This window comes from Panthera leo, chromosome C2 (genome assembly GCF_018350215.1).
Source record: "Panthera leo isolate Ple1 chromosome C2, P.leo_Ple1_pat1.1, whole genome shotgun sequence".
NCBI classification, from domain to species: Eukaryota; Metazoa; Chordata; class Mammalia; order Carnivora; family Felidae; genus Panthera; species Panthera leo.
The window spans coordinates 71,389,276-71,414,920 of NC_056687.1; the positions used below are offsets into that span (position 1 = coordinate 71,389,276).

The 25,645-nt window shown below is 47.8% G+C and overlaps 1 protein-coding gene across 13 annotated transcripts in view; it reads right to left on the reverse strand.

Moving 5' to 3' along the window:
• TNK2 (tyrosine kinase non receptor 2) overlaps positions 1-24,872 on the reverse strand; it is a 45,597-nt gene extending 20,725 nt beyond the window's left edge. For 7 of the 13 annotated variants that reach the window (XM_042954439.1, XM_042954437.1, XM_042954440.1 and 4 more), the window contains exon 1: positions 24,518-24,595. Coding sequence is in view for 4 of the 13 variants with exons in the window: in XM_042954447.1 (XP_042810381.1) it covers positions 2,638-2,715 (78 nt within the window). In the remaining 9 variants the exon portion in view is untranslated. Of the gene's footprint in view, positions 1-2,637; positions 3,015-24,517 lie in introns of those variants that run through there. The other 6 variants (XM_042954443.1, XM_042954444.1, XM_042954448.1 and 3 more) reach the window with 4 other exon arrangements.
• Positions 24,873-25,645: the final 773 nt, after the last annotated feature.

Consider the following 25,645-nt stretch of genomic DNA (forward strand, 5'->3'; position numbering starts at 1 on the left):
ATCCTTCCAGACTTTGTTTCGCCCACACACACACACATTTACCCATTACCCACACCATTCTGTTCCTTTTTACTTAACATTACATCTTTCTCTTGACTTTTTAATTATATCGACTAATTCAAGTTTGAAATACACACACACACACACACACACACACACACACACACACACGCTGTACAAGCCAAGCAAAACACATGTGCAGGCTATAATCAGCCAATAGGCCACCAGTGAGTGACCTCTGACCTACACTCTGTGCGGTCCAGAGAAAGAGGACAGGGCACCCATAACACAAAGCAGCCTGGCCCACTGGACACCAAGCCCATCCTTGTCCAAGTAAGACCCGACAGAGCTGAGAGCTTGTCCAGGCCGGCCCATGACCTGTGTTCAATCCCCACGGAGGAAAACCCACAAGAAGGAAAAGGCCAGCTGCCCCTCGACACCCCACAAGTCAGAGGTGGCCCTGGCCTCCAGCTCTCAACACAGGCTCACCAAGAGAAGCCGGCGCTTGCAGCCCAGGCGGAGCATGAGCCTCCTGCCCCCACAGTTCCCAGCGGTGTTGCCAGCCTAGCAGCAGGACATCAGAGCTTCCCAGGCAGCTCAGGGCAACGCAAAGAGTGACAAACGGGAATGAGAAGCCCTCAGTTCAAACCCTGGCTCTTCCACCAAGGCAGCTGGGCCAGAGGGGGGTTTTCAAACTTCAAGCTGTGACCCTTTACCTAGATGGTTCCCATGAGGTCTGTGCAGCCTCCTAGGGGACATTCTTGGATGTTGGGGGGCCACTAGTGGCATTTAGTGGGTGACTGGGGGACAAGAATGTAAGTTATCCTGTAATGTGCAGGGGAGTCTCACACATTGTCCCAAATCCCACACAACTTAATTTGTGCGGGTGAAAAACTGGTTTATAAACATCTGAACCTAGAATCGAATCCCATCTTAACATGAGCAAAAATGTACTTTTTGTTTTTTTTTTTTTTAATTTTTTTTTTAATGTTTATTTTATTATTTTTGAGACAGAGAGAGACAGAGCATGAACGGGGGAGGGGCAGAGAGAGAGGGAGACACAGAATCGGAAGCAGGCTCCAGGCTCTGACCCATCAGCCCAGAGCCCGACGCGGGGCTCGAACTCATGGACTGCGAGATCGTGACCTGAGCAGAAGTCGCACGCTTAACCGACTGAGCCACCCAGGCGCCCCTGTACTTTTTGGTTTTTAATACACACTGAATCTTCCTAGAACAGAACTATGGTGTAAAATGAGGGAACACTGACCTTTGCTTTGTTCAGAACTTAGCAAAAGTTGTTCACTAATCAGAAAAATGTCACTGAAGGCAACCTGCCCTTATTATTTCCAAACCCCACTCTCGGTCAGCACTTGTAGATGCTGCCTCCACGGTGGTCCTCCTAGAGGTGTTAGCACTGACTACCTCATCACGTCAGAGTGTACAGACATACCAGAATACATGAAATGCTATCATCACTTTCCTTTTATTTCTCCTTTATACTATAGGTGACATCGTGTTGACTATACACACACACACAGTAAAAAAGTTATATTTTTATTATTTTTATTTAAGAAGAACTATAAAAATAACTCTAACATTTCAACTACACTTATTATATGCCAGGCACGGTTCTAAGCGTTTAGCTGTATTAACTCACTTATCCTCAACAAAACCATTTGTTACACACAAGGGAGTGCATGGACGTTAAGAGGGCAGGGCACTGCTGCTTTCCAGAAGAAGGCCCCAAAGGTGCACTGTGAAAATCACTGACCTAGGCCGTGTCTCTCCGCAGCCTGGCCAGGCAGGGCCAGCCAGCACTTCCACCATCACTACCCTGTCCCTGGAGCAAAGCAATTGCACCCACTACATGCCCCACGATGTGGCCTGCCAGCAGGGCAAGCAGTTTAAAGTCTCCCTCCTCTTCTTGCCCAGTCTCCAAGTCTCAGGGTTCTAGACTCCCCACTCCCACCCTCCTCTGGGGGCAACTGCTCAAAGCCATGCCCTGGGTGGTCAGGACTTGGGGAGACACACAGCCCTTCCCCTGAAGCTGTGCAGAAAGCACACAGTCTGGCATGTTCCTTTTCCCTGAGACACCAGCTAACAGATCTCCCTGCTCAGCTGGACACTCCCCTCCCTGCTCACCAGCCCCAGGGACAGGGTTGCTCTGCGTAGGGGTGTGTGGGGGACAGGGAAGAACACTGGGATCCCAGTGAGAAGAAAGCAATCAGGGTCCTAGTTCTGTCTCTACCACCAGGCCCAGAGTGGCCCTGGATAAGCCCCTTCCCCTTGGCTAAGTGCCCCTTCCCCGCCAAGTTTCTTTGTCTCTGAAGCTTTCCCCCCCACCCTGCTCACAGTCTCCAGCTGTGCGTGTGCCTGGCCCCCAGCACACCCACAGTCCCACACCTGTGTCTGACGTGTGGCGTGGCACTCTCCAGACACGCACAATTCCCGCATACACTTTGCTAACATGCTCACCAACCAGAATGCAGCAGCTGAGGGGAGAGGCCCTGGTCTCAGAACCCCTATCAAGCCCTCAGCCATTCCCGGTCCTGTCCTCTGCTCCTCAGTGAAGTGCTGGCTCTGAGGGGCTGACCCAGTCCCCAGTCAGTCCTACCCACATCCCCAGCCCCCACTCACTGTGTACAGGCGTCGCCGTAGTCTGGCCAGGAGAGGGAAAGAAAGCTCCAGGCCAGGGAACCGACGGGCTGCTGGCATCTCCACGGAGCTGGACCCTCTGACTGGGACCCTGGGACTTTGGCCCAAGATATGAGGGAGCAGAGCCTTTAGCTCCTGAATTTAAGGTTCTGCCCAGAAGGGAAGTTGGCCAAAGACCTGCTCCAGGAGTCCCCCAAATCCCACAACAGGAGTGGGAAATGGGGCAGAAAAAGAGGGTGGGCTCCTTTTCTTTGCTGCACAGCTGTTTCCACAGCTGGCTAGTCTGGCAGGAGGTGAGCTCTTCTCTGGGCTGGCTCAGCCTGGGTCCTCTGTCCTGTTTCTCTGACTTCTCTTCAGTGCAGTGGTCACAGCTCAGCCCTACTCCCTGGCTCCCCCGCCTGACTGCCCTCCCTCCCTTGTCCCTCCCTCCCCGGCTGAGCAGCTCTGACACTGGCTGAAAAAGGACCTTTCTGAATCACTGCCAAAAGGGTGGCGGGAATGAGGGGACTCTTCCTCCCAGCCACCCGCGCTGGCCCCCCTGCCTCCCCATACACAAGGCCCCCTGTCTTTGGCTTCCACCCCAGCCCCCATAGCTGCAGACAACTCTTGGGATTTTAGGGTGGGGGCTATGTGAATCAAGCAGCAACGTACAAAGAGGGGCTACAGGCTCCTACATGGGCTTGTCTGGGGCTGTGGGGGCTAGAACACAGCCTGAGTTGAGGGCCTGGACCCCAGACAGACATTCCTGGGCCCTGCAGGCAGACCCTTCAGAGACCCTCCCCCATCTCCCAGTCCCAGTCTTGGCTGGGTGTCTCCTGGCTCAGGCCCTAATGTGGCCCTGTTACCCTGGTGCCCGACGGAAATAGGAGGCCGGCAGCCTGCCAGAGTGGGGCAGTCCAGCCAAGAGCGAGGGGGGTTGTGGGGGTGAGGAATCTCCACCCCCTCCCCTGGGGTTGCCTTGCACTGCCCACAACATCCAGGGTGCCTCCTCCCCCAGACCAGCTAGCTAAGATCCAAAGCCCCTCTAAACAAACAAATATGCCCCTAGACCCTGCTGGGATGTCCTCATTCCAAAGCAATAGGATTCTAGGCTATAGGATGTTTCTTGTATAGCACCCCCAAACACAGGCAACAGCCTGAGCTAAAAAGAACTGGAGAAACTCCACCAAGCCCCCATTGGCCCCCCATGTTCCTACAGCTGACAAATGATCCCTCTGCCCCTCCTCAAGAGTACCAGCTGCTCCTACACCCCCCTCACTACAGCCCCCAGACACACCTGACAGCTGCAGGAAGTCCTCGCAGGCTCCCTCAGCAACCCCTCCCCCCATCAGCAGCCATGTCCAGAGAGCCCGTTTCTTGTACACTGTTCTCTTGTCCCTATCCAGCTGGCTACCAGCTCTGGGAACCCCAGCTGGATGGTGGGGCAGACAGCTGGGTGAGAGTTTTGGGGAGTTAGCATCTTAGGCTCTCTTTCCAGGGCCTCTCTTAGTGCCCAGCCTTCTTAGCAGGGAGGTTACCTGAAAGGTCAGCCATTTCCTGGTCCAGCCCTGTGGAGGGGTAGGGGGTGTGGGTGTTGGGGGACATGCCAGCTCTCAAGTTCTCAGTCCCTCCTCCTCATCCCTGTGTCATCTACCACACAAAGCTCGTGGATCCAGCCAGGTATAGCCTCCCCTTGGTCCAGTGAATCACCAGTCTGAGGCTGGTGTCAGAGCTAATAGACAAGATAAGGCCGGGCTGAGATCACACTGGAAATGACTTTTCCCAAAACCCTGGCAGACAATGCCCTTGGCTCAGAGAAGCCTACTGCCTACTTCCCACCAGGCACCACCCTGAAGGAGCCCCAGGGACCTGACTTTAGGGGACAATTTAAGCAAAATTACTCCCTCTACTGCAAAAGGGAGGCTGCTGGAACAGAATGGCCAGATTAAAGAGTCTAGCCACCCCCAAAAGATGTGTCCCAAATCATTCAGAACCCCATGCCTGACTCTTCCCTTAGACTTTGGGTAAGAACAAGCCTCAGCAACTTGGTCAGCAATCCAGCTGCAAAAGGCTGTGAGGAAAAGCAAAGCCTGGTCAGAGCTCAGGCCACTTCTTGGACCCCTTCTCTCAGACCCGGAAAACAACCTCCACCTTTTCTGTCCCCATTAGTCCTGTCAGCTATCGCCCTCTGCCGACCAAGAGAGAAAGTGCTTTATCTCCAAGCAGAAGGGAAGCAGCCCCACGAATAACGATCATATTTCCTAAAGCAAATAAGGGCATTTAGCTTGATATGCATATTCAAAAGTAAGCAGGAATGTCCAGGGAACAAGGACTCAGTGCCCATAAAAGACTACACCCAAAGCCTGGCACTGCTTCTGGTGCTCCCACAGGGTGTTGAAGAAAGCCCAAAAGGCAATTTAACTGGGTCCCAGAGAAACCAGAGACACTGAGGCAGGTGGCAGCATCAGTAATTTCCCACCACTGATTTGCCCCTCACCCACCACATACACACACAAACACCTCATTACCCAGCCTCTCAATCCCCAGGATCTGTCCTGGGGCCCAGAAGCACAGACGCCCCTCACTCCTGAGAGGCTGCTGCGGAGCAGGGCTGGGCCCTCAGCTCATTGGCAGATGATGGGGTCTAGGACCCAGCTACCTGGCTATCCCCCAGGCCTCTCCCATTACCTGCTGTCCCTCCTCACCCCCAGCCAGGCGCTGATATGCAGATCTCTCCCCCATGGCACCCAAACTCCCCGGCGTTAGAGCCAGGGAGGACAGCAGAGCCCTCCCGCAGCCCCCGCCCCTCCAGCGGCACCGGCAGCGGCAGCGTCACTGCCCTGCGTCCCGAGGGGCCGGGCCTCCAGCATCCTCCAGAAGGAGGGCAGGGGCTGCTTGAGCGCCTCAACCGAGAAGGCCGGTCCGTACCCCACAGCATACCCACCCACAGCCTCATATCCACCGCTGGTTGGCCAGTGCCCGAGCCGAGCCCGGATGGTTGGATGGTCGCCGTCACCTATGCCGGGCCTGCGACCGGCCCCTCCCCCAATCGCTTCCCCAGCCTCCATTCCAAGGAGCCGCCGCCTCTCGCCTCTCCGCAGCACCACCTGCTGACCCCCGGAGACATCCAGGTGCCTCGACCCCACCTCCACTGACCGCAGGGCCACAGCTCCCCTCAGCCCCTTGGCTACCTCCATGATCCCTGAGCTCCACTGCCACCAATTAGGTCCTGGGGAATCAAGACCTCCCACATAAGGAGGTCCATCCAAGAGGCTCACAGAAAAGGAGCCCCATCCTGACTCGGCCTGAGAACCCCCCCCCCCTCCGTTCACTGGGGCCTGAAGCCTATCTCCCCAATCCGCTTGGCTTCCACCAAGCTCCAAGCATGCGCCCACCTGCCGGACTCCCTGCCGCTCCACTCCGCACTCCACTGCACTCCACTCGCTCAGCGCCCCGAGAACCTGCCCAGTCGTAGAAGCCACGCCTCCGGCACCAGGAGGGAGACCACAGCCCGCCCCTGCCCCACGCCTCTTCCCAGCCCGGCCTTGACATCTCCCTAGCCTCCCCGTCCCCCTCCCCCAAGACTGCACAGGCTGTGCGCACGGGAGCTCAGGGCAGGGCACAGTGTTGGGGCTGACCTCTGGCCTCAGAAGAGTGCCTCGAGTGCCCACACTCCCCGCCGTAGGAGCTGCTCCAACACGTGCCCACGCCGGGCTCTGCCACCCAGCACTGGGGCGAGGCCATTGCCTAGTGATCAGGAAGTCCTACTGCAGAGGCTCCTCCTCTCCCTCCCGCCCTGAGGGCCTCAAGGCGCCCCACGCACACCCTTTCATTGTGCTGGCATCTGAAGCATCCACTGACTCCTTAGTACCAGGTATTTAGGGCTGAGCTCAGGGCACCCTCCACTTCCGGGAGGGTTGGGGCAGAGGAGGAGGGAGATGCTGAGACACCTGCCCTCCCATCAACCAACTCAACCTTGAGGCTAAGGAAAGGGACCCCAGGAGGATACTGGGTGAGTTCCTATAAGGCTCAATCTCCTCACAAGTTCCTTCACCTTGAAGTATGCTGAGGTAGGGGATGACCCGCCAGGCAGGAGATCTAATCCAGGCAGAAGTCCCTGGGTATCTTACAGCAGCTATAGCAGTTTTGTGAGAAGCTGCAAGAACCCAGCCAAAGTCAGGAAGCTGTCCTGACCCAAAGTTAGAGAAAAAGAGCATGAAAATGCCAGGCCCATCCATTCTTCCCTTCACTGGATGAATGGTATGATCCAAATTATTCCTCCTTCCTGCTTTCTCCCTATCTCCTCCCACCCCCCCATTACCCTCCCTTCCTAATGCCATCCTGCCAAGATTCCCACAGGATCCAAACTACCTTTAGGACTTGGGGGATCTACCCTACATGTATACCCCTGTAGTCTACAACTTGCCCCCATATCTCTAAAGAGAGATGGGAGTGGCCAGGAACCAGCTTGCCTCTGCTGTCCACTCCCCTCCCCCAGCCTCTCCAGCAGCATCAGTGAAGTGACAAATCCACACTGAGGAGCAGACATGACATGTAATTTCCGGCCAAGAGATTTTTCCAAAACAATCTACCGTATTCTTGGGAATATATGCCAACCTCACCTCCAAGCCAGCCCTCTCCACCCCTGCCCTCCCTCTTCTCTAAGCTCTAGAGGGAAAACAACATATTGGGAGGAAGGGGGGGGGGGTGCTTATAGTTCCTCTCCCAGCCAGAGGATTATCTTGCCTCCACATGCCAGCCCCACAAAGCCCAGTCAACTTCAACTCACCCCTCCATACACAGGCCCCAAACTTCTGGACCAAGGCCAGGCTGGCTCCCCTTGGGACCTCATCCCAGAGGGAACTGCACCAAGCAACCCCACACCTTCAGGTCAGCCCAGTTCTGACATCACACAGATCTGGGGAGGAGGCTGGCCTGGGGCCAATGGAGAGAGGGGGTGATTCAGACACACACCATGGCTGTCCACACCCTCTCCATCTCCAGGACACAGGGGCCCACTCCCTCCCAGGAGAGCTTGGCAGCTGTGGTTCTGAGGAGAGGCAAAGCTGAGGCATATTTGCTAGTGGTGCTGGGCCCATAGGCCCCAAGTCTAGCCCTGGAGCCTCTTTCCCGTCCTCCTTAACTATCGATATTTCCCCAAGACTTCTGAACTCACCCTTCCTTCTCTTCTCAGTGGATGCTCTGCTCCCTGGGGGGTCACTTCCTCTCCCTCCCCTGCCCCAGGGCTCCAATTACCGTGTGCTGTCTGTCTTTATTTCTGACCACCTGAAGCTCTAGGCCCACATTTACAGACATTTACAGGACAGCTCCACCAGGAGGATGCACAAGTACCACAAATTCTGTATAACCATACTGAGCTCATCATCACCCCCTTCAACTTAGCTAAGGCATGCTCCTATATCCCAACTGAAAATATCACAAGCCAATGCCAGCCACCCAGGCTAGAAACCTCACCCCTGGCCCCCCTGCAACTATAACTTCCTACCTTCCTCACTGGGCAGGACACAAAATCTTGTTTCTGCCTCCTCATTAGTCCTCCCAATGAATACCATTAGGATCAAGAGTCAGACAGACCAGATCTGAAATCTTGGCTCTGTCACTTTGTACTTGAGCAACTTTTGGGCAAATACCTTAACCTCTAAGACTCAATTTCCTCTCCTGTAAAATGGGAAGAAATAGCAGCACCTCCTTCACAGAGTGCAGATTCAATGAGATAATCAACAGCACACTTAGCACAGCACCTGGCACACAGCTGCCTATTGCTATTATTGTCATCTGAAGTCCCTCCCCTGCTTCTATCCTTCTGTAACTCCTCATTGAGCCAAATACAAGGCCCTTCAAGATCCTCCCCTTGCCTATTTGTCCACCTCCATACCTCATCATTTTCTTCAAATGTCCATATTCCAGCCAAATTAAATACTTGCCCTTCCCTACACACACTCCCTTCTTTAACTTTTTTTAATGTTTTTGAGAGAGACAGAGACACAGAGACAGCGGGGGAGGGGGCAGAGAGAAAGGGAGACACAGAATCCCAAACAGGCTCCAGGCTCTGAGCTGTCAGCACAGAGCCCAAGGCGGGGCTTGAACCCACAGACCCTGAGATCATGACCCTGAACTGAAGCTGGACGCTTAACCGATGAGCCATCTAGGCGCCCCACTCCCTTCTTGAATCTTAATGTTTCAGGGTGCCTGGGTGGCTCAGTCAATTAAGTATCTGACTCTTGATTTCAGCTCAAGTCATGATCTCAGTTCGTGAGTTAGAGCCTCATATTGGGCTCTGTGCTGACAGTGTGGAGCCTGCTTGGGATTCTCTCTTTCTCCCTCTCTCTGCCCCTTTCCCACTTGCTCTTTCTTTCTCTCTCTCTCTCTCTCAAAAATAAAGAAAGAAAACTTTAGAAAAAAAAGAACATTTCTCATTTAAAAATTTTTAATGCCTCTGAGCTATTCTCTTTGTGACGGTCCTTCTCTTTGTCTACATGATGAATTCCAACACATCCCCCAAGACCCATGTCATCTCCTCTGTAAATTGCCATTTCCTACCTCTAAATGGTTATTTTTGCTATGCTTCCCATGTTATTCTGTTAAAATAATATTTGAAAACAGGAATGGTATAAACACACAATACAGTTAACTCTTGAACAACATGGGTTTGAATTGTGCGGGTCCACTAATGTGTGAATTTTTTCAATACGGTACAGTACAATGTATTTTCTCTTATGATTTTCTTAATTACAACCTTTTCTTTTCTCCAGTTTACTTTGTTCTAAGAATATAGTACATAATACATATAAAATGTAAAATATGTGCTGTTTATGTTATTGGTTAAGTTTTCCACTCAACTGTGGGCTATCAGTAGTTCAGTTTTGGGGGAGTCAAAAGTTATATGCAGATTTTAGACTGTGTGAGAGGTCAGCACTCCTAGCCCCCACGTGTTCAACAGTCAACTATAGTGTAGTACATGTGGAAAATAGCCAAATCAATGTATAATTTTCAAATTATTCATCACATTCTGATCCTTAAAGGCTCACTGTTCTTATAGCATTCTGTATCAATATATAATTCTACTGAGAGATTCTATGTACACACCTCTACTGTAGTTTGTACCCTGTAAAGTAACCAGCTGTTTTTATCTATCAACTTGAAGGCAGAAGCTGGCAAGGTATCTGGTCAAGAAGAGTTTGCTGAAAGAGACTTAAAACCCATAAGATGGCACTGGAGAAAGGGGGCCTGCTTTACTTCCAGAGGGTATCAGAAATAAGCCTCATTCCCCCACCCCACCCCCCGCCCAGGCTTTGCTCCCTCCCAGTATTTCTAATCCAGGAAAGCAAGCACCTTCATAGAAAGAGGGGCTGCCAATCTCATTACAGCCACTCCAGTACCAGTAAGCTACTTTGCTCCCACAAAGCCGTTTCAGCACCAGCGATGACAAGGCCAGTCAGTTGCTTATGCAGAGGGAGGGCCAGGAATCGGCCTTCTGCAGAAGGCTGCATTCTCACTAGACTGCAGGGACAGCTGGGGTAGGCGATACAACAATGTTGATGGGAAGGAAGCTCAGTTTGTCAGGCATCCCAGCCTCACCATGGGGGTCAAGGGAGTAACAGGGTGGGAAGGCAGGGCACAGAAGCAGGGACCCAGATCAGATACAGGGACCCACTATGCCTCATCTTCGACTCCAACAGAAAAGGAGGTGTGACTTTCAGAGAAGAAAGGAAAAAATCTACCTTTACACAGAACCTATCCACTATACAGACCCACATTGAACTCAACACCTCCCCACATGTACCAACTTGATCTTGAAAGTATTTAGTTGCTGTTTCATGCTCCAGCGGCTCAAGACTGGCATGCCAACCCTGACACTCAGAGACAGGACACTGAGAGCCCTAACACATTCCTGGAGCACTCCTCCCACCAACAAAACCCTACTCATGTGTGACAGAGGATAAATTCCGGCAGCTGTCCGGGTCTGGTGCACATGCACACCATGCAGGCCCTGGTGCCAGGGCTCGGATGCAGGGCACTGCAGAGAGCTGCCTCTTGCCAATCCTCTGGCCCAGGCATCATCACAACACCAAGCAATGCAGTGACTCCCGGGAACGGAGGAAGGATGCAGCACAGCTCCCAGCAGCCAGCCACTCCCAGAGCTCTTCTAGGGCTGGGGCTGCGCAGAGGCTGCCTGGCTGGTCCTCTGCCTGCTGGCTCAGGCCTCACCCCACCCCCACCCCTTCAGCAAGAGCCTAGAGCTGAAGGGGCCTATTGTTGAGCCCTGGAGGTGGGGTGGGGAAAGAAGCCAGAGCTGTGAATGGTACAGCATTTATTCTGCAAGAGGGACTGCTCATCCCCTCTGGACCATGTCCATACCAGAACCCCAGGAGCTAGCAACACCCAGTGAAGGACAGGCTGCAGGGCCCAGGAGACAAAGGGACTGAACCCAGGAGTAAAAGAAATGTTGGACTACCTTCCCACTATATCCTGCCTATCCATTTTAGCAATAAAGAAACTGAGATCCTAAAAGGGGAAGGGACTTGTGAAACAAGGCACTTACGGAGCTATCTTTGGAAACAGATCCCTAGGAACTAGGGGAGATCAATAGTTCAGAGCGGTGGTGATTGTAGACACAGAGGAGCAGCCATACCAAGGTCAGGGATTAGTAAACGTAAGGACCCAGGAAGAGGAGGCCTTGACTTATTAGAAGACACAGCATACAGGAGACAGGCAGAGACAGGAAGAGCCCACTGTTCTTACACCCAGCTAAGGCCCTTGGCTCGGGGCTCCTAGGAGATACAGCTGCTGAAGGAAGAGACTAAGCCAAAACTCTCACTCCAAACCCTGCCTCAGTCACTCACCATGCACCTTCTATGTGCTCACTCTGTGTTAGGGTTTTGGGGAAATAGGAAAGGGAAGTTATGTTCTGGGTCCTCAAGAAGACACTATGTGCAGGTTCTTTTATTTTTTTTAATAGAAAGCAATGTTTTTTTTTATCTATTTACTTACTTTTATTTTTTTTAGTGAGTTCTAAGCCCAATGTGGGACCTGAACTCACAACACCAAGATCAAAGAGTTGCACACTCTACCAACTGAGCCAGCCAGGGATCCCTACATGCAGTTCTTTAAAAGCTTTATCTTCACTAACTGATTAAAAACTTCCCCTTATTACTCTACATTATCCCCGTTTTACAGATGAAGAAATTGACGTTCTGAGGAAGTGACCAAGGTCATGCAGAGAGTAAGAGCTGAAGCCAGGATTCAGTCCATATACAAATGCACACTAAATTTCTTGGCTCAATGACACGAGCCCACGGAGGGCAGAGTTACAGTCCTATTCATTAAATATATACTGGATATTGAATGAATTCATGGATTCTGTGAGGAAGTTTAAAGAGGGGACAGAGGTTCCAGGAAAAAAAACCAGTAAATTGCACACATGCACATAATTCCATTCCTTCTCAAAACCCCTCCAAAACTACATTTTTAAAGAGAATTTATTTTTCTAAAGAGAATTTTTAAAAAAATATATTTATTTATTTTTGAGAGAGACAGCACACAAATGAGCAGGGGAGGGGCAGAGAGGATCTGAGCAGAGGAGAGAGGATCTGAAGCAGTCTCTGAATTATCAGCACAGAGCCTGACATGGGGCTCAAACCCACAAACCACAAGATCATGACCCGAGCCGAAGTTGGATGTTTAACCAACTGAGCCACCCAGGCGCCCCTCAAGAGAAATTTTTTGAATGGCAGAGGAAACAACCACAACAAGCTAGAAAGCAGATGATGGGCCAGCGACAACTGGGAGCAGAACCTAAAAAAAAAAAGCCACAACTCCCAAGGTGAGAAGCACCTGAATGATCCCACAGAATCTTCAAATGGCCTGGGAATTTGAAGCCCCAGAAACCCCTACAAGAAGAAGAGGTGAGAGAGGGAAGTGCTAAAAATATAGAGGATTATTTAAAAGCTATTTAATAAGCAGTAAGACCCCACCACCAGCACCACCATACTCCTTCCCCAATACAGAGCCACTGGGTGACTGTCCCTTTACCACCCTGCAAAAAACAGGGATTTCCCTACAGTAGATAAATGGAACATCTTGAGACTGGCACAGTGGGCTTCATGGAAGATGGCAAGGGGGTGGGAGGGAGCAGCAGGCAGGTGCTACATCCCAAACAAGGAAAGCATGCATGGATGTTGAGATCCCAAACCCCTTCTCAACTTGCTCCTGGAACATGGAGCCAGGCTTCCACATCTTGGCAGGAGACACAAGTGTCTTTTCTGGCGACTCTGACCTGGCCAAGAAAGATATAAAGATACCAACACTAGGAGTTCCCAACAAATGGCCCATCTAGGTCACCACACAAAGAAGCTCCATCAACAAGACCATTCAGTGCTGTAGTTCCCCATCCTCCGTTGAGAGCAGACAACACAAAATTACCAGACACCCAAGACAAGCCTCTAACATGGAAGAGAGAGAGCAAAACACACAGAAAAAAGCAACCAAGAGGGAACAGACTATGCAGAAGAAAATTTCAGACCAAAAAATGCTCATTAATATACCCTCAGAGACAAGATAGTGTATCTTCAAAATAAGAACAGGATATTATTGGGAAACAAAAAATTACAAACACAATAGGTGACATACAAAATTCAACAGATCCATTCCCAACCCACCCAGCAGAGTCTGGCCCATGGCAGGTGCTCGCTCATAAATACCTGTTGAATGGATAAATGAGGTAGTGATTCTCAAACTTTAATGCACATACAGATCACCTGGGGATATTGTTAAACTGCAGATACAGATTCCATGGATATGGGGTAGGGCCTAAGATTCTCCATTTCTAACAAGCTGCCAAGTGACACGTGTTTTGGTCCAGTAGACCGCACTCTGAGAAGCAAGGGTCTTCAATAAACTCTGGAGGTGCTCTTTGCCCTGGCTATGCATTAAAATCACCTTGGAGTTAGGAAAGTGTCAATGTGTAGACCCCACCCACTGAGATTCTAATCAACTTGACCTAGGTGAGACTGAGGTGTCATTTTTTTTTTTTTTTTTTTGAGAGAGAGAGAGAGAGAGAGAGAGAGAGAGAGAGAAAGAGAGAGAGGGGCAGCGCACAAGTAAGCCAGGGAGGGGCAGAAGGAGAGGGAGGGAGAGAATCTTAAGCAGGCTCCACACTCAGCATGTGGAGCCTAATCCGGAGCTCAATTTCACAACAGTCAGATCATGACCTGAGCTGAAATCAAGAGTCAGATACTTAAATGACTGATTGTGCCACCCAGGCATCCCTGAGGCATATCTTTTTTTTTTTTTTTTAATTTATTTTAAGTTTATTTATTTTGAGAGACAGAGAGAACAGAGGAGGGGCAGAGAGAGAGGGAGAGAGAGAATCCCAGGCAGGCTCTGTGCTGTCAACGTGGAGCCTGATGTGGGGCTTGAACTCATGAACAGTGAGATCATGACCTGAGCTGAAACCAAGAAGTGGATGCTTAACCAAATGAGCCACCCAGGTGCCCCCTGAGACATCGTAGTTTGAAGCCTCTTCAGCTGAATCCAGACTGGGGTTGAATACCATTGCTCTGTAGAAAGCTTGTAATTGTGCCAATTCGTTTGACCTGGCCAGAACAGTCCTGTTCTCAGATGTTCTCTCCCATTATTGACACTGACCACTCTCTCAAAGGCCCTTCTCATCATAGCCATGAGCATCAGTTTATGGGACTACTTATTATACTGATAGTGATTCTCAATTCTGAGTCCCATTAATATGGATGAAAAAAATCATTCTACTGAATTCTCAATAAATTCATTCTGAGAGTGCTTTCCTTATTAAATTCTCACACTTATCTTAATCTAATTTTTTGTTACCCTTGACCTTGAAACTTTATCAGGTTAATAAGCCCTTTGGGGAAGGAGGTTTTGTTTTTGTTTTTGTTTTTTAGTGAAATGTGGATAATTCCCTAATCAAAAATCCTAACCCATTCTCCCAAGGTTTCTATTACTAAAGTTGAATTTAGTAGTTTTGTGTCTACCTCATCCATGTCACACATGGGAGAAAATAGTATCAACAGACATTTACTGCTATCATAGTTGCTAAAACTACAATAGAAGGGATGGAAGATAAAGTTCAGATCTTCTGCAACAGAGAACAAAAGACACAAAGATGGCAAACAGGAAAGGAAAAAAAAAAAAAAAGAAAACCAGATGATCAGTATAAGAAGGTCCAATATCTAAACAAAAGGAGCTCAGAGAGAGAGAGAGAGAGAGAGAGAGAGAGAGAGAGATGACCAAAATAATACAAGAAAACTTCCCAGACTTGAAGTACAAGTTTCCAAACTAAAAGGGTTCACTGAGCATACAGCACAAGTTGAAAACAGACCCATACTAAGCTACTTAATTAGGAAATCATTACAAAACACAATACTGGAGATAAAGAGAAGATCCTACACACTTTGGGGCAAGGGAGAGGGTCCCACACAGGATTTGGAGTGACCTTAGACTTCAGTGTTAATTCTAGAATCTAAAAGCAATATCCTCAAGATGTGAAGGAAAGCAATTTCCAACCTAGATCTTTATATTCAGCTGAGTGAATAGCAAGGCTGGCAAGGTCTCCAAATAATCTCCCACCCATACACCCTCCTCCTTCAGGAAGCTACTAAAGGACAGACTCTACCAAAACTAGAGAGTAAACCAACAAAGGAGAAGACATGGGATGCAGGAGATCCAACACAGAAGAGCAGTGAAGGAGATGCCCAGATGCTGAAAGGAGGTTCCAAGAGGATGGCTAAGCACCTGTGATAGACACCAACCAGACCATGTTGCTTCAGGGCACAAGGCTCTGAAAGAGACTTCTTCAGAAAGATAAATTTGATAGAATATCTGATGGAACTGACATCTTGAGAAACTTAGACAGCTACTGGAATTTGGCTAATTGAAAGGTGCACAGAAAACTAAGCAAACAAACAAAAGCAACTCCAGGAAGAACAAAAGTTGTGCAGGAAAGGAAAAGTCATCACAATTTACTATACCGTAACAATAAACACAGACAGTAGAGTGAAGAGACGGAAGGATGGGAAGTGTAGAAGGGTAGCAATGGGGGAATTAAATTCAAATTCTCATCTTTGGCCAAGATGGAATAATAAGGATCAGATTTGCTCTCCTGACTGCAACAACAAAAAATTGGACAAAATATACAAAATGGTTTTGAAAATACCAGATATCAGGGAACTAAAGACAGTGATACCTGTGAGTCAGGAAATAAAAGATGTCAGCCCTATGGTTGAGTTTCCAGGCTACAGCACAGAGAAGGGAAACTGTCAGACCCCAAAAGACTCCAGGAGTTGAGGAGATGGAGCTTAGAGTTTGGGGAGTCTTAGGGGGCCGGAGTTCACAGAACAGAGCAGCAAAGAAGAGAGAGTACCACAGAAGTCTATAAAGGGTTCCCCTCAAGTATTTAGCTGAGCACTAATCATCTATGTGAATGTGTAGAAACTACCCAAGGGTAGGGAAAATAACCACCCAAAAGGATTAGAAGTAACAATGCTTGGTGCTCCCAAGGCTGGGAAAAGTGCCTGTTCCCACCAGCCAAACTGGAAAAGGTAGGCACTGGGTACAATTCACAGATGGGTCTTGCCTCAGCAGGAAAATTAGTAGCCTTAGATTGAACATGGCTCTGGTCCTAACAACTCTTAAAAACAAGACCCAAGATAATCAAACTGTTTCCAAGTCACTGCATCCTAGAATAAAGCTCAAGAATAGTTATAAGAATACAAAAGTATCCAGCAACCAACCAGGTAAAATTAACATTGTCTGGCATCCAATAAAAAATTATCAGGCATGCCAAAAGCCAGGAACTAGGACCTATAATAAGGAGATAAAGCAATTAATCAAAACCAACTCAGAACTAACACAAATGGCAGAATTAGCAAGGACATTAAAATAATTAAACATTAAAACAGTTATTAAAACTATTATTACTATAAAACTATATAGCTATTAAAAATATTTTTTTAAGGGGCACCTGGATGGCTCAGTCAGTTGGGCATCCAACTTCAGCTCAAGTCATGATCTCAAAGCTTGTGAGTTTGAGCCCTGCATCAGGCTCTGTGCTGACAGCTCAGAGCCTGGAGGCTGCTTCAGATTCTGTGCCTCTCTCTCTCTCTGCCCCTCCCCACTTGCACTCTCTCTCTCTCTCTCTCTCAAAAATAAATAAAGATTTTTAAAATTTTAAACATATATTTTTAAAAAGAATAGAACTGAACTTTTAGAATAAAAACTACATTGCATGAGATGAAAAAAATAAACTGAATGCAATTAAAGGTGATTAGATACTGCAGAAGAAAAACCTAGTGAACCTGAAGACACAGTAATAGAAATGATCTGAAATTAACTCCAGAGAAGAAAAAAAAATCTTTTTTAAATAAACAAAGCATCTGCTCCTGAAACAATATTGCACTGTATGTTAACTAAATAGAATTTAAATAAAAATTTAAAAAGAGAAAAAAAAATTTTTTTTAAATAGGGGGGACACCTGGGTGGCTCAATCAGTTAAACATCTGACTTCAGCTCAGGTCATGAATTTATGGATCATAGGTTCGAGCCCCATGTCAGGCTCTGTGCTGACAGCTCAGAGCCTAGAGCCAACTTCGGATTCTGTGTCTACCTCTCTCTCTGCCCCTCCCCTGCTCATTCTCTCTCTCTCAAAATAAATATTAAATTTTAAAAAATTTAAAAGAGAAAAAATAAATGAACAAAGCGGCTGTGAGCAGTGGGACAATTTCAAGTGGCCTAACATTTGTATTGTTGGAGTTCCCTGAGGAAAGGAGAGCTGGAAACAGAAAAAAATATTTGAAGAAATAATGGCCTAAATATTTCCACATTTGATTAAGATTATAAGCCCACAGATTCAAAAAGTTCAATGAACTCCAAGCACAAGACACATGAAGAAAACTATACCAACATACCTCATAATCAAATTGCTCAAAATCAGTGATAAAGAGAAAATCTTAAAATGTAGCTGGGGAGGGTGAGGAAGACATGTTATAGACAGGGAGCAAAGATACAGATGACAGCAGAGGGGGCGCCTGGCTGGCTCAGCTGGGAAAGCATGCAACTTTTGATCTCGGGTGGTGAGTTTGAGCCCCATGAAGGGCACACAGAGCTTACTTAAAAAAAAAAAAAAAAAGACAACAGATTTCCTGCAGAAATGAAAATGAGAAGACAGTGGCACAACATCATTAAAGTACTGAAAGAATAAACTAATGAAATGGAATTCTAGTCCAATGAAAATATCTTTTTAAAATAAAAGCTAAATAAACTTAAGCATACAAAAGCTGAAAGAATTCATCACCAACCTGCACTACCATAAATGTCAAAAGAAGTCCTTCAGACAGAAGGAAAATAATACCATATAGAAATATGGATCTATGCAAAGAATGAAGCACTGGAAATAGCAACTACAGGGGTAGACACTTAAGACATTTTTATTATGTACATTACTTTAAAAAATAAATTGTTTAAACACAAATAATACCAAATAGTGTGGTTTACAACATGTGTAAGAATAATTTCTGAATAATAGCGTAAGAGGAGAGAAATAAAAATATAAGTTTTTATACTATTATCACTTGAAGGCAGACTGTGATTAGTTAAAGATGTGTATTATGAATCCTGGGGCACCTGGGTGGCTCAGTCAGTTAGGCTTCTGACTTCAGGTTATGTCATGATCTCACGGTTTGTGACTTCAAGCCCCACATCGGGCTGTCTGCTGTCAGCACAGAGCCTGCTTTGGATCCTCTGTACCCCCCTTTCTCTGCCCCTCCCCTGCTCACTCTGTCAAAAATAAACATTTAAAAAATTATTTAAAATAAAGATGTATATATTATGAATCCCATAGCCAGTACAAGGAAAGAAAACTATCCTCATAAACACAGATGCAAAATTCTTAACAAATTCTCTAGCAAACAGAATTCAACAATACATATAAAGAATAACACACCATGACCAAGTGGAGTTCATCTAAGGAACGCAAGGTTGGTTTAACATTTGAAAATCAGGGGTGCCTGGTGGCTCAGTTGGTTAAGTGACTGACTTCAGCTCAGGTCATGATCTCAGGGTGCATGAATTCGAACCCTACATCAAGCTCACTGCTGCCAGTGCAGAGCCTGCTTCAAATCCTCTGCCCTGCCCCCTCTCTGCCCCTCCCCTGCTCATTCTCTCTTTCTCTCTCTCAAATATAAGCATTTAAAAAACAAACAAAAATTTGAAAATCAATGTAATTCAACATATTAACAAACAAAAACAAAAAAATCCCATAGTCACAGAAAAAACATTTTTTGTTTGTTTGTTTATTTATTTTTTTATTTTAACGTTTATTTATTTTTGAGACAGAGAGAGACAGAGCATGAACGGGGGAGGGTCAGAGAGAGGGAGACACAGAATCTGAAACAAGCTCCAGGCTCTGAGCTGTCAGCACAGAGCCTGACGCGGGGCTCGAACTCACGGACCGCGAGATCATGACCTGAGCCAAAGTCGGCCGCTTAACCGACTGAGCCACCCAGGCGCCCCCAGAAAAAACATTTGACAAAGTCCAACATCCATTCCTATTAAAAATCTCAGGACCTTCTGGGTGGCTCAGTGGGTTAAGCATCCGACTTCGGCTCAGGTCATGATCTCGCGGTCCGTGAGTTCGAGCCCCTTGTCAGGCCTATGCTGACAGCTCAAAGCCTGTAGCCTTCTTCTGATTTTGTGTCTCCCTCTCTCTGCCCCTCCCCTGCTCGTGCTCTCAACCCTCTCTCTCAAATAAACGTTAAAAAAATGTTTTTTAATAAAAAATTTAAAAATCTCAGTAAAATAGGAACAGAGGGAGTTTCTTCAACTTAATAAAGATCATATATGAAAAACCTACAGCTAATATCATGCATAATGGTGAAAAGACTGAAGGAGCAAGTAATCCCTCTTCTACTGAACTTTATACCAGAAGATATAGCCAGTGCAATTAGACAAGAAAAACAAGTAATTATCAGGCATAAAGATCAGAAAGAAAGAAGTAAAACTGTCTTTATTAACAAATGACATGACAGTCTATGTATAAAATCCAATGGAAGCTACAAAAAGCTACTAGAATACATTTATCAAGGTGGTACGATTCAAGATTAATATACAAAAATCAATTAGGTTTACATATATATATATATATATATATACACACACACACTAACAACAATAGGAAATAGAAATTTAAAAACAATACCATTTTATAGCAGCATTATTGACGACAGCCAAAAGGTGGGAAACAACCACCAGATGAATAAACAAAATGTAGCACATTCATACAATGGGTTATTACTTAGCCTTAAAAAAGAAGTAAATTCTAACACATGCCGCAACATGGACGAACTCCAAATACATTATGTATGGTAAGTGAAAAAAGCCATTCACCAAGGGACAAATACTGCATGATTCTACTCCTATGAGGTATTTAGAATAGCCAAATTCATATAAAGTAGAATGTGGTTCCAAGGACTAGGGTGGAGAGGGTATGGAGAGCTATTGTTTAATAGGTACAGAGTTTTAATTTTGCAAGATTAAAAAGTTCTGGAGATGGATGGTGGTGATAGTTGCAATGTAAATGTACCTAACACTACTGAACCATACCCTGAAAGATGGTTAAGATGGTAAATTTTATGTTATATATATTTTACCAAAATTAAGATAAAAAAGTAAGAAAGCCAAATACCATTTACATAGCATCAAAAAAAAAATACATAATACTTAAGTATATATCTGACAAAACACATGAAAAATCTGTATACTTAAACTAGAGAACACTGGTGAAATTCTTAAAAGTCCATATACAGACATATATATTGTTTATGGGTCAGAAGGTTTATTATTGCTAAGATAATGGACATTTCCCCCAAAATGATCTACAGACTCAATGCAATCCCAATCAAAATCCCAGGAGCCTTCCTTATAGAAATTATCCCCAAATTGATTCTAAAATGCATGTGGAAGTGCAAAGAAGCTGGAATAACTAAAGCAATTTTGAAAAGAACAAGGTTCAAGGTTTTACCCTGATTTCAAGACTTACTATAAATCTACAATAATCAAGATAGTGTGGTATTAGGATAAAGATAGACAAAATGACCAATGAAGCAAGAGAGCCCAGATTGTATCTACACATATACAGACAATTGATTTTTTTACAAAGGTGCAAAGGCAATTCCATGGAAGGACACGTTTTTTCAACAAATGGTGCTGGAATAGTTGGATCTCCACAAGCAAAAAAGATGAACTTCAATTCATTCCTTGCACCATACACAAGAATTAACCCAAAATGGATCATTAAACCTAAATGTAAAACCTAAATGTAAAACCTAAAAATCATTTCTAGAAGGGGGAAGGCGGTAGAGCATGAGACTCTTGATCTCAGGGTTGTGAGTGCGCACCCCACATTGCACACAGAGATTACTTAAAAATAAAATTGTTTTAAGAATAAATAAATAAAATGTCTAGAAGAAAAATAGGAGAAAACCATTGTGCTTTGGGTTAGGCAAAGATTTCTTAGACGTGACACCAAAAGCATAAACCACAAAAAAAAGAGGTTGTTAAACTGGAGTTCATTAAAATTTTAAATTTCTGCTCATCAAAAAAGGCACCGTAAGGAAAATTAAAATGTAAGCCAAAGATGGAAGGAAATATTTGCAAATCAAACATATCCAATCCCAACATATTCAATAAAGGATCTGTATGCAGAATATATAAAGAACTCATAAAACTCAATACAAAAAAAAAACAACTCACAATTAAAAAATGGGTAAACAATTTGAACAGACGTATCACCAGATATACAAATGGCAAATAAGTACATGAAAAGATGCTCAGTAACATTAGTCATTAGGGAAATGCAAATTAAAATCAAGGAGATAACCACTGCAGACCTATTCGAAGGTCTAAAATTAAAGAAACTGGGGCACATGGGTGGCTCAGTCGGTTGAGCATCTGACTTCAGCTCAGGTCACAGTCTCAAGGTTCATGAGTTTGAGCCCAGCATCAGGCTTGCTACATTCAGGGCAGAGCCCACTTTGAATCCTCTGTCCGCCTCTCTTTCTCTGCTCCTCCCCGGCTCGCTCTCTGTGTCTGTCTCTCTCTCTCTCAAAAATGAATAAACATTAAAAAAAAATAAAAGCTAAATTAAATTAAAGAGACTGACCATACCAAGTGCTGACAAAGAGGTGGAAGAATTTGAACTTTCATATACAACTAGTAGGTATGTAAAAAAGTTTTTTTAATGTTTATTTTTGAAAGAGAGAGAGAGAGAGAGAGAGAGAGAGAGAGAGACAGAGTGTGAGCGGGGTTGGGGCAGAGAGAGAGGGAGACACGTAATCTGAAGCAGGCTCCAAGGTCTGAGCTGTCAGCACAGAGCCCAATGTGGGGCTCCAACTCACTAACTGCGAGATCATGACCTGAGCCGAAGTCAGAAGCTTAACTGACTGAGCCACCCAGGCGCCCTACAACTAGTAGGTATGTAATATAAGACAACCACTTTGGAAAAAAGTCTGGCAATTTCCTTAAAAGTTAAATGTATACCTACCATATGATTCACAATTCCAGTCCTAAGGATTTACCCAAGAGAAATAAAATAGTGTGTCCATAGAAAAACTTACACAAATGTTCACAGTAGTTTTATTTGTAGTAACCAAAAACTAAAAACAACCCATCATCAGGTGAATGGATAAACTGTGGCATATATGTGTAATGGAATGCTACTCAGCAATAAAAAATGAGCTACTGAAGTTTACACAACATGCATGAATCTCAAAATAATTATGCTGAAAAAAAAAAAAAAAAAAGCCAGGCAAAAAAGGACACATGCTGTCTGATTTCATTTCCATAAAATTCCAGGTAACGTGAACTAATGTATGGTGACAGAAAGCAGACCAGTCTGTTGCCTGGGGAAAAGGCATGGCAAAGGAGGGGCGGGAAGAAGGAATTAGGAAGGGGCATAAAGAACTATGGTGGGGGGGTGGTGGTTGGGAATAATAGGTATGTTCATTATCTTGACTGTGGTGGTGGTTTTACAAATATATTCATACGTTAAAACCTACTGTTTTAAATATGTTCCATTCATTGTATATCATTACACCTCAATAAAGCCACTATTAAAAACAAAAAGAATAACCACTTCCTTCTCCAGAATAAAGCACAGGACAGGGGATAATTGTGAATTTAGGGACCAGAGGAAAAGGTCTGGGAGCACAGACACCTCCTCCCCAACATCTGCCAGCAGGGGTCCCAGGAAAGTGGGCACCAAACTGCCAAAGAGGGAACTGAGCCCTCTGGTCTCAGGACAGTGTAAGGAAAACCATGGCCCACTGCACAGAAACTGAAGCCCAGAGACATTATCTTTCCCCAGGAGGTTACACAGGTAGTAGATGGTCTAAACCCAGAACTGTCAAAGTGCTTCTCTTCATCTACCACAAATTCAAAAAAGTTGACCTGAAACAGGATAAAGGTATATGCTTATGTCTATGTGTTTAGAACAGACAAATCTCTCCATTGGCTCCAGAGAGCCAGAACCAGTTTGGACATCCCAGAAGAGCCAGGCACCGTGGACACAGCAGCTGAACTTCCGGTGCATGAGTGTTTGGGGTAGCAGTGTGACAGGCAGGCGTGGGACGAAGCTGACAGTCGGTTTGGGGTTTGCATGAGGAGCAGACTAACCGGCTCCTCCAGCATAGTCCCAGGAGCTGCCTGCCTATGGCTCTGCTGCCCCAGCTACCACCACCACCACTCCCCCTGTCCAGACTAGAGAGGACTATCTCCACCCACTCTGGTTTAGACAAACGGCTGGGGCCACCTGACTCAGACATAGGACCCAGCTAAGGCAAGCAGCAACTCTGTACCCACCCCAACGTGAGGGCCATAGGAGCAGGAACTTACAAGTGCCAAGTAAGAGGTGAACAACCCTAGGAGGATGAGGCCCATAAACTGGCCAACCAACCCCCTATGGGCCAGGAATGAGTAGGCCTGGCACTTGGGCCACCGGGGAGTCAACAGGAAGCCAAATCTAGTCCCCACCCTGTAAGCCCCACCTCTAGGCTGCGACAGGAGCTGGCCTTGGCTGGTACAGAACCTATGATGCCACAGCTGTCCACCTCCAGGGGGTGGGGCTGAGCTCTGGGCCACAGAGAATGCCCAGAGTCCAGTAGTACAAACACCCTCTCCTCAAAGTGTCCCTTTCAAATTAGAGGCCTAGAGCCCACACCCAGACAGAAGGCCTCACCAGTAGTCCTCTGCCCTGCTACCCCTATTCATCCTTGGCTCTGAGCCCTCGATTATTAATCAGCTGTGACAAGAAGGTGTGGCGGGAGCAGGTCAGGCTCGTGCTCAAGTCACTGGCAGCCACACTCACATCACATGGCTAACAGGGTTACTAGATAAAGTCCGGTTAATGCAATGCTGTCCCTTCCCTTTTTTGGAATCTGTTTTGAGGACCTGAGAAAACCTGTGCTGATTGCACCATCCCAGCCCTGGCACGGAGGCACTCCTATCTCCAGGGGCAGACTGATGGAGGGGTGACTACCTCCTCCGCAACCTCGGCCTAGGGCTACCCCTCTCTGCCTTCTGCCCAGGCCTGGTAGCCTCGCAGTCTCACCTCCAGTCTAGACTCTAAGGAAATGCCCCATCACTCTAGTTGGCATTTTTAGTACTGGGGGGAGGGGTCCTGCCTCGCTGTTGAAATTGCACTGCTTCCTTCCTCCCCAGGTTTAAACACAGCAAAGTGAACAAGAGCAGTTTGGAGACCACCCTCTCCTGAAATAACTGCAGCCCCCTGCTTCAAAACACACCAACTCCCGCTGGGAAGGGAATTGGGTTTCCTTACCTGCTGCCTTCGGCTGCCTCCCTGCAGACACAGTTTCGATGATGTCCAGACTAAGGTGGCAGAAGAGGATCCAGCAGGACACACCGCCCGCTCTGGGGCAGTGGCTTCCAATGCTCCAATCCCCAAACCCCTACATCTTGCGCTCACCACGGCCCTTGAGCGATCCGGGCGCTGGGCAGCCGGCCTGTAGGTTACCACCTCCTCCTCCGCCGGCGCCTCCGGATCCTGTGCCCCTCGGGGGGCCCCTCTCCCTCCTGGGACCCCTTCCCGTCCAGGTATGTCTCCTGGACAGCCCGCACCACCTGTCCTTCTTGCACCCCGGGCAACCAATTTGCTTCTTGCACCCCCAGGCGCCCCTCCCCCTCAGGCCCCTGGGGCCCCACAGGCCTGGCCCTCCCCACCAGCTCGAGTCTCTCGCGGCGTGTCGGTGCCGCTCCCAGGACCACTGCCTCCCGCCTGAGGTGCCCGCAGCTCTCCCAGTGCTGAGCCCCCGGCTCCCCGGAACTTTCGAGCCCCTCCCCGCGCTCCCAGGTACGGTCCCCGAACTCGGAGAGCGGCTCGGGCTGCTGCAGCAGCCTACGTGGGCTCCCCTCCCCCTGTTCCTGCACCCCGGCGCGGGCCTCCCCACGCTCCTGCACTGCGGGGCTGCCTCCCCCCTTCTCCTGGTACTGCTTGCGGGGCCCCAACCCCTCCTCCTGCACCACAGGCCAGCCCGCCGAGCCCGTCCACGGCGGCGGGCGCCTCCAGTCCGCGCCGTCCGGCGGACCCCACACCACCCCCAGGCTGGGCTCGTGGCCACGGCCGCCCCGCTCCTGCACCCCCGGGCCCACCCCGCCCTCCTCCTGCACGGCCGGACCCACGCCCCCCTGCTCCTCCACGCCGAGCTTCAGCCCGCGGAGCAGCTGCGGGCCCCAGCTGAGAACTCCGACCCGCTGCGGCTGCTGCTCCGGCAGCGCCGGACTGAGTCCGCCGCGCTCCTCCTGCGCTCCCCGCTCGGGGCCCCTCGCCGGCACTGCCCAGCGCACTCGCCTGCCCCCAAGAGGCCGCGCGGTCCCACCCCTCCAGATGGTGCTGCCCTCGGCGCCCGCTTACACCGCCCCCTGCCCGGCTCCTTCCGCCCCGTCCCCC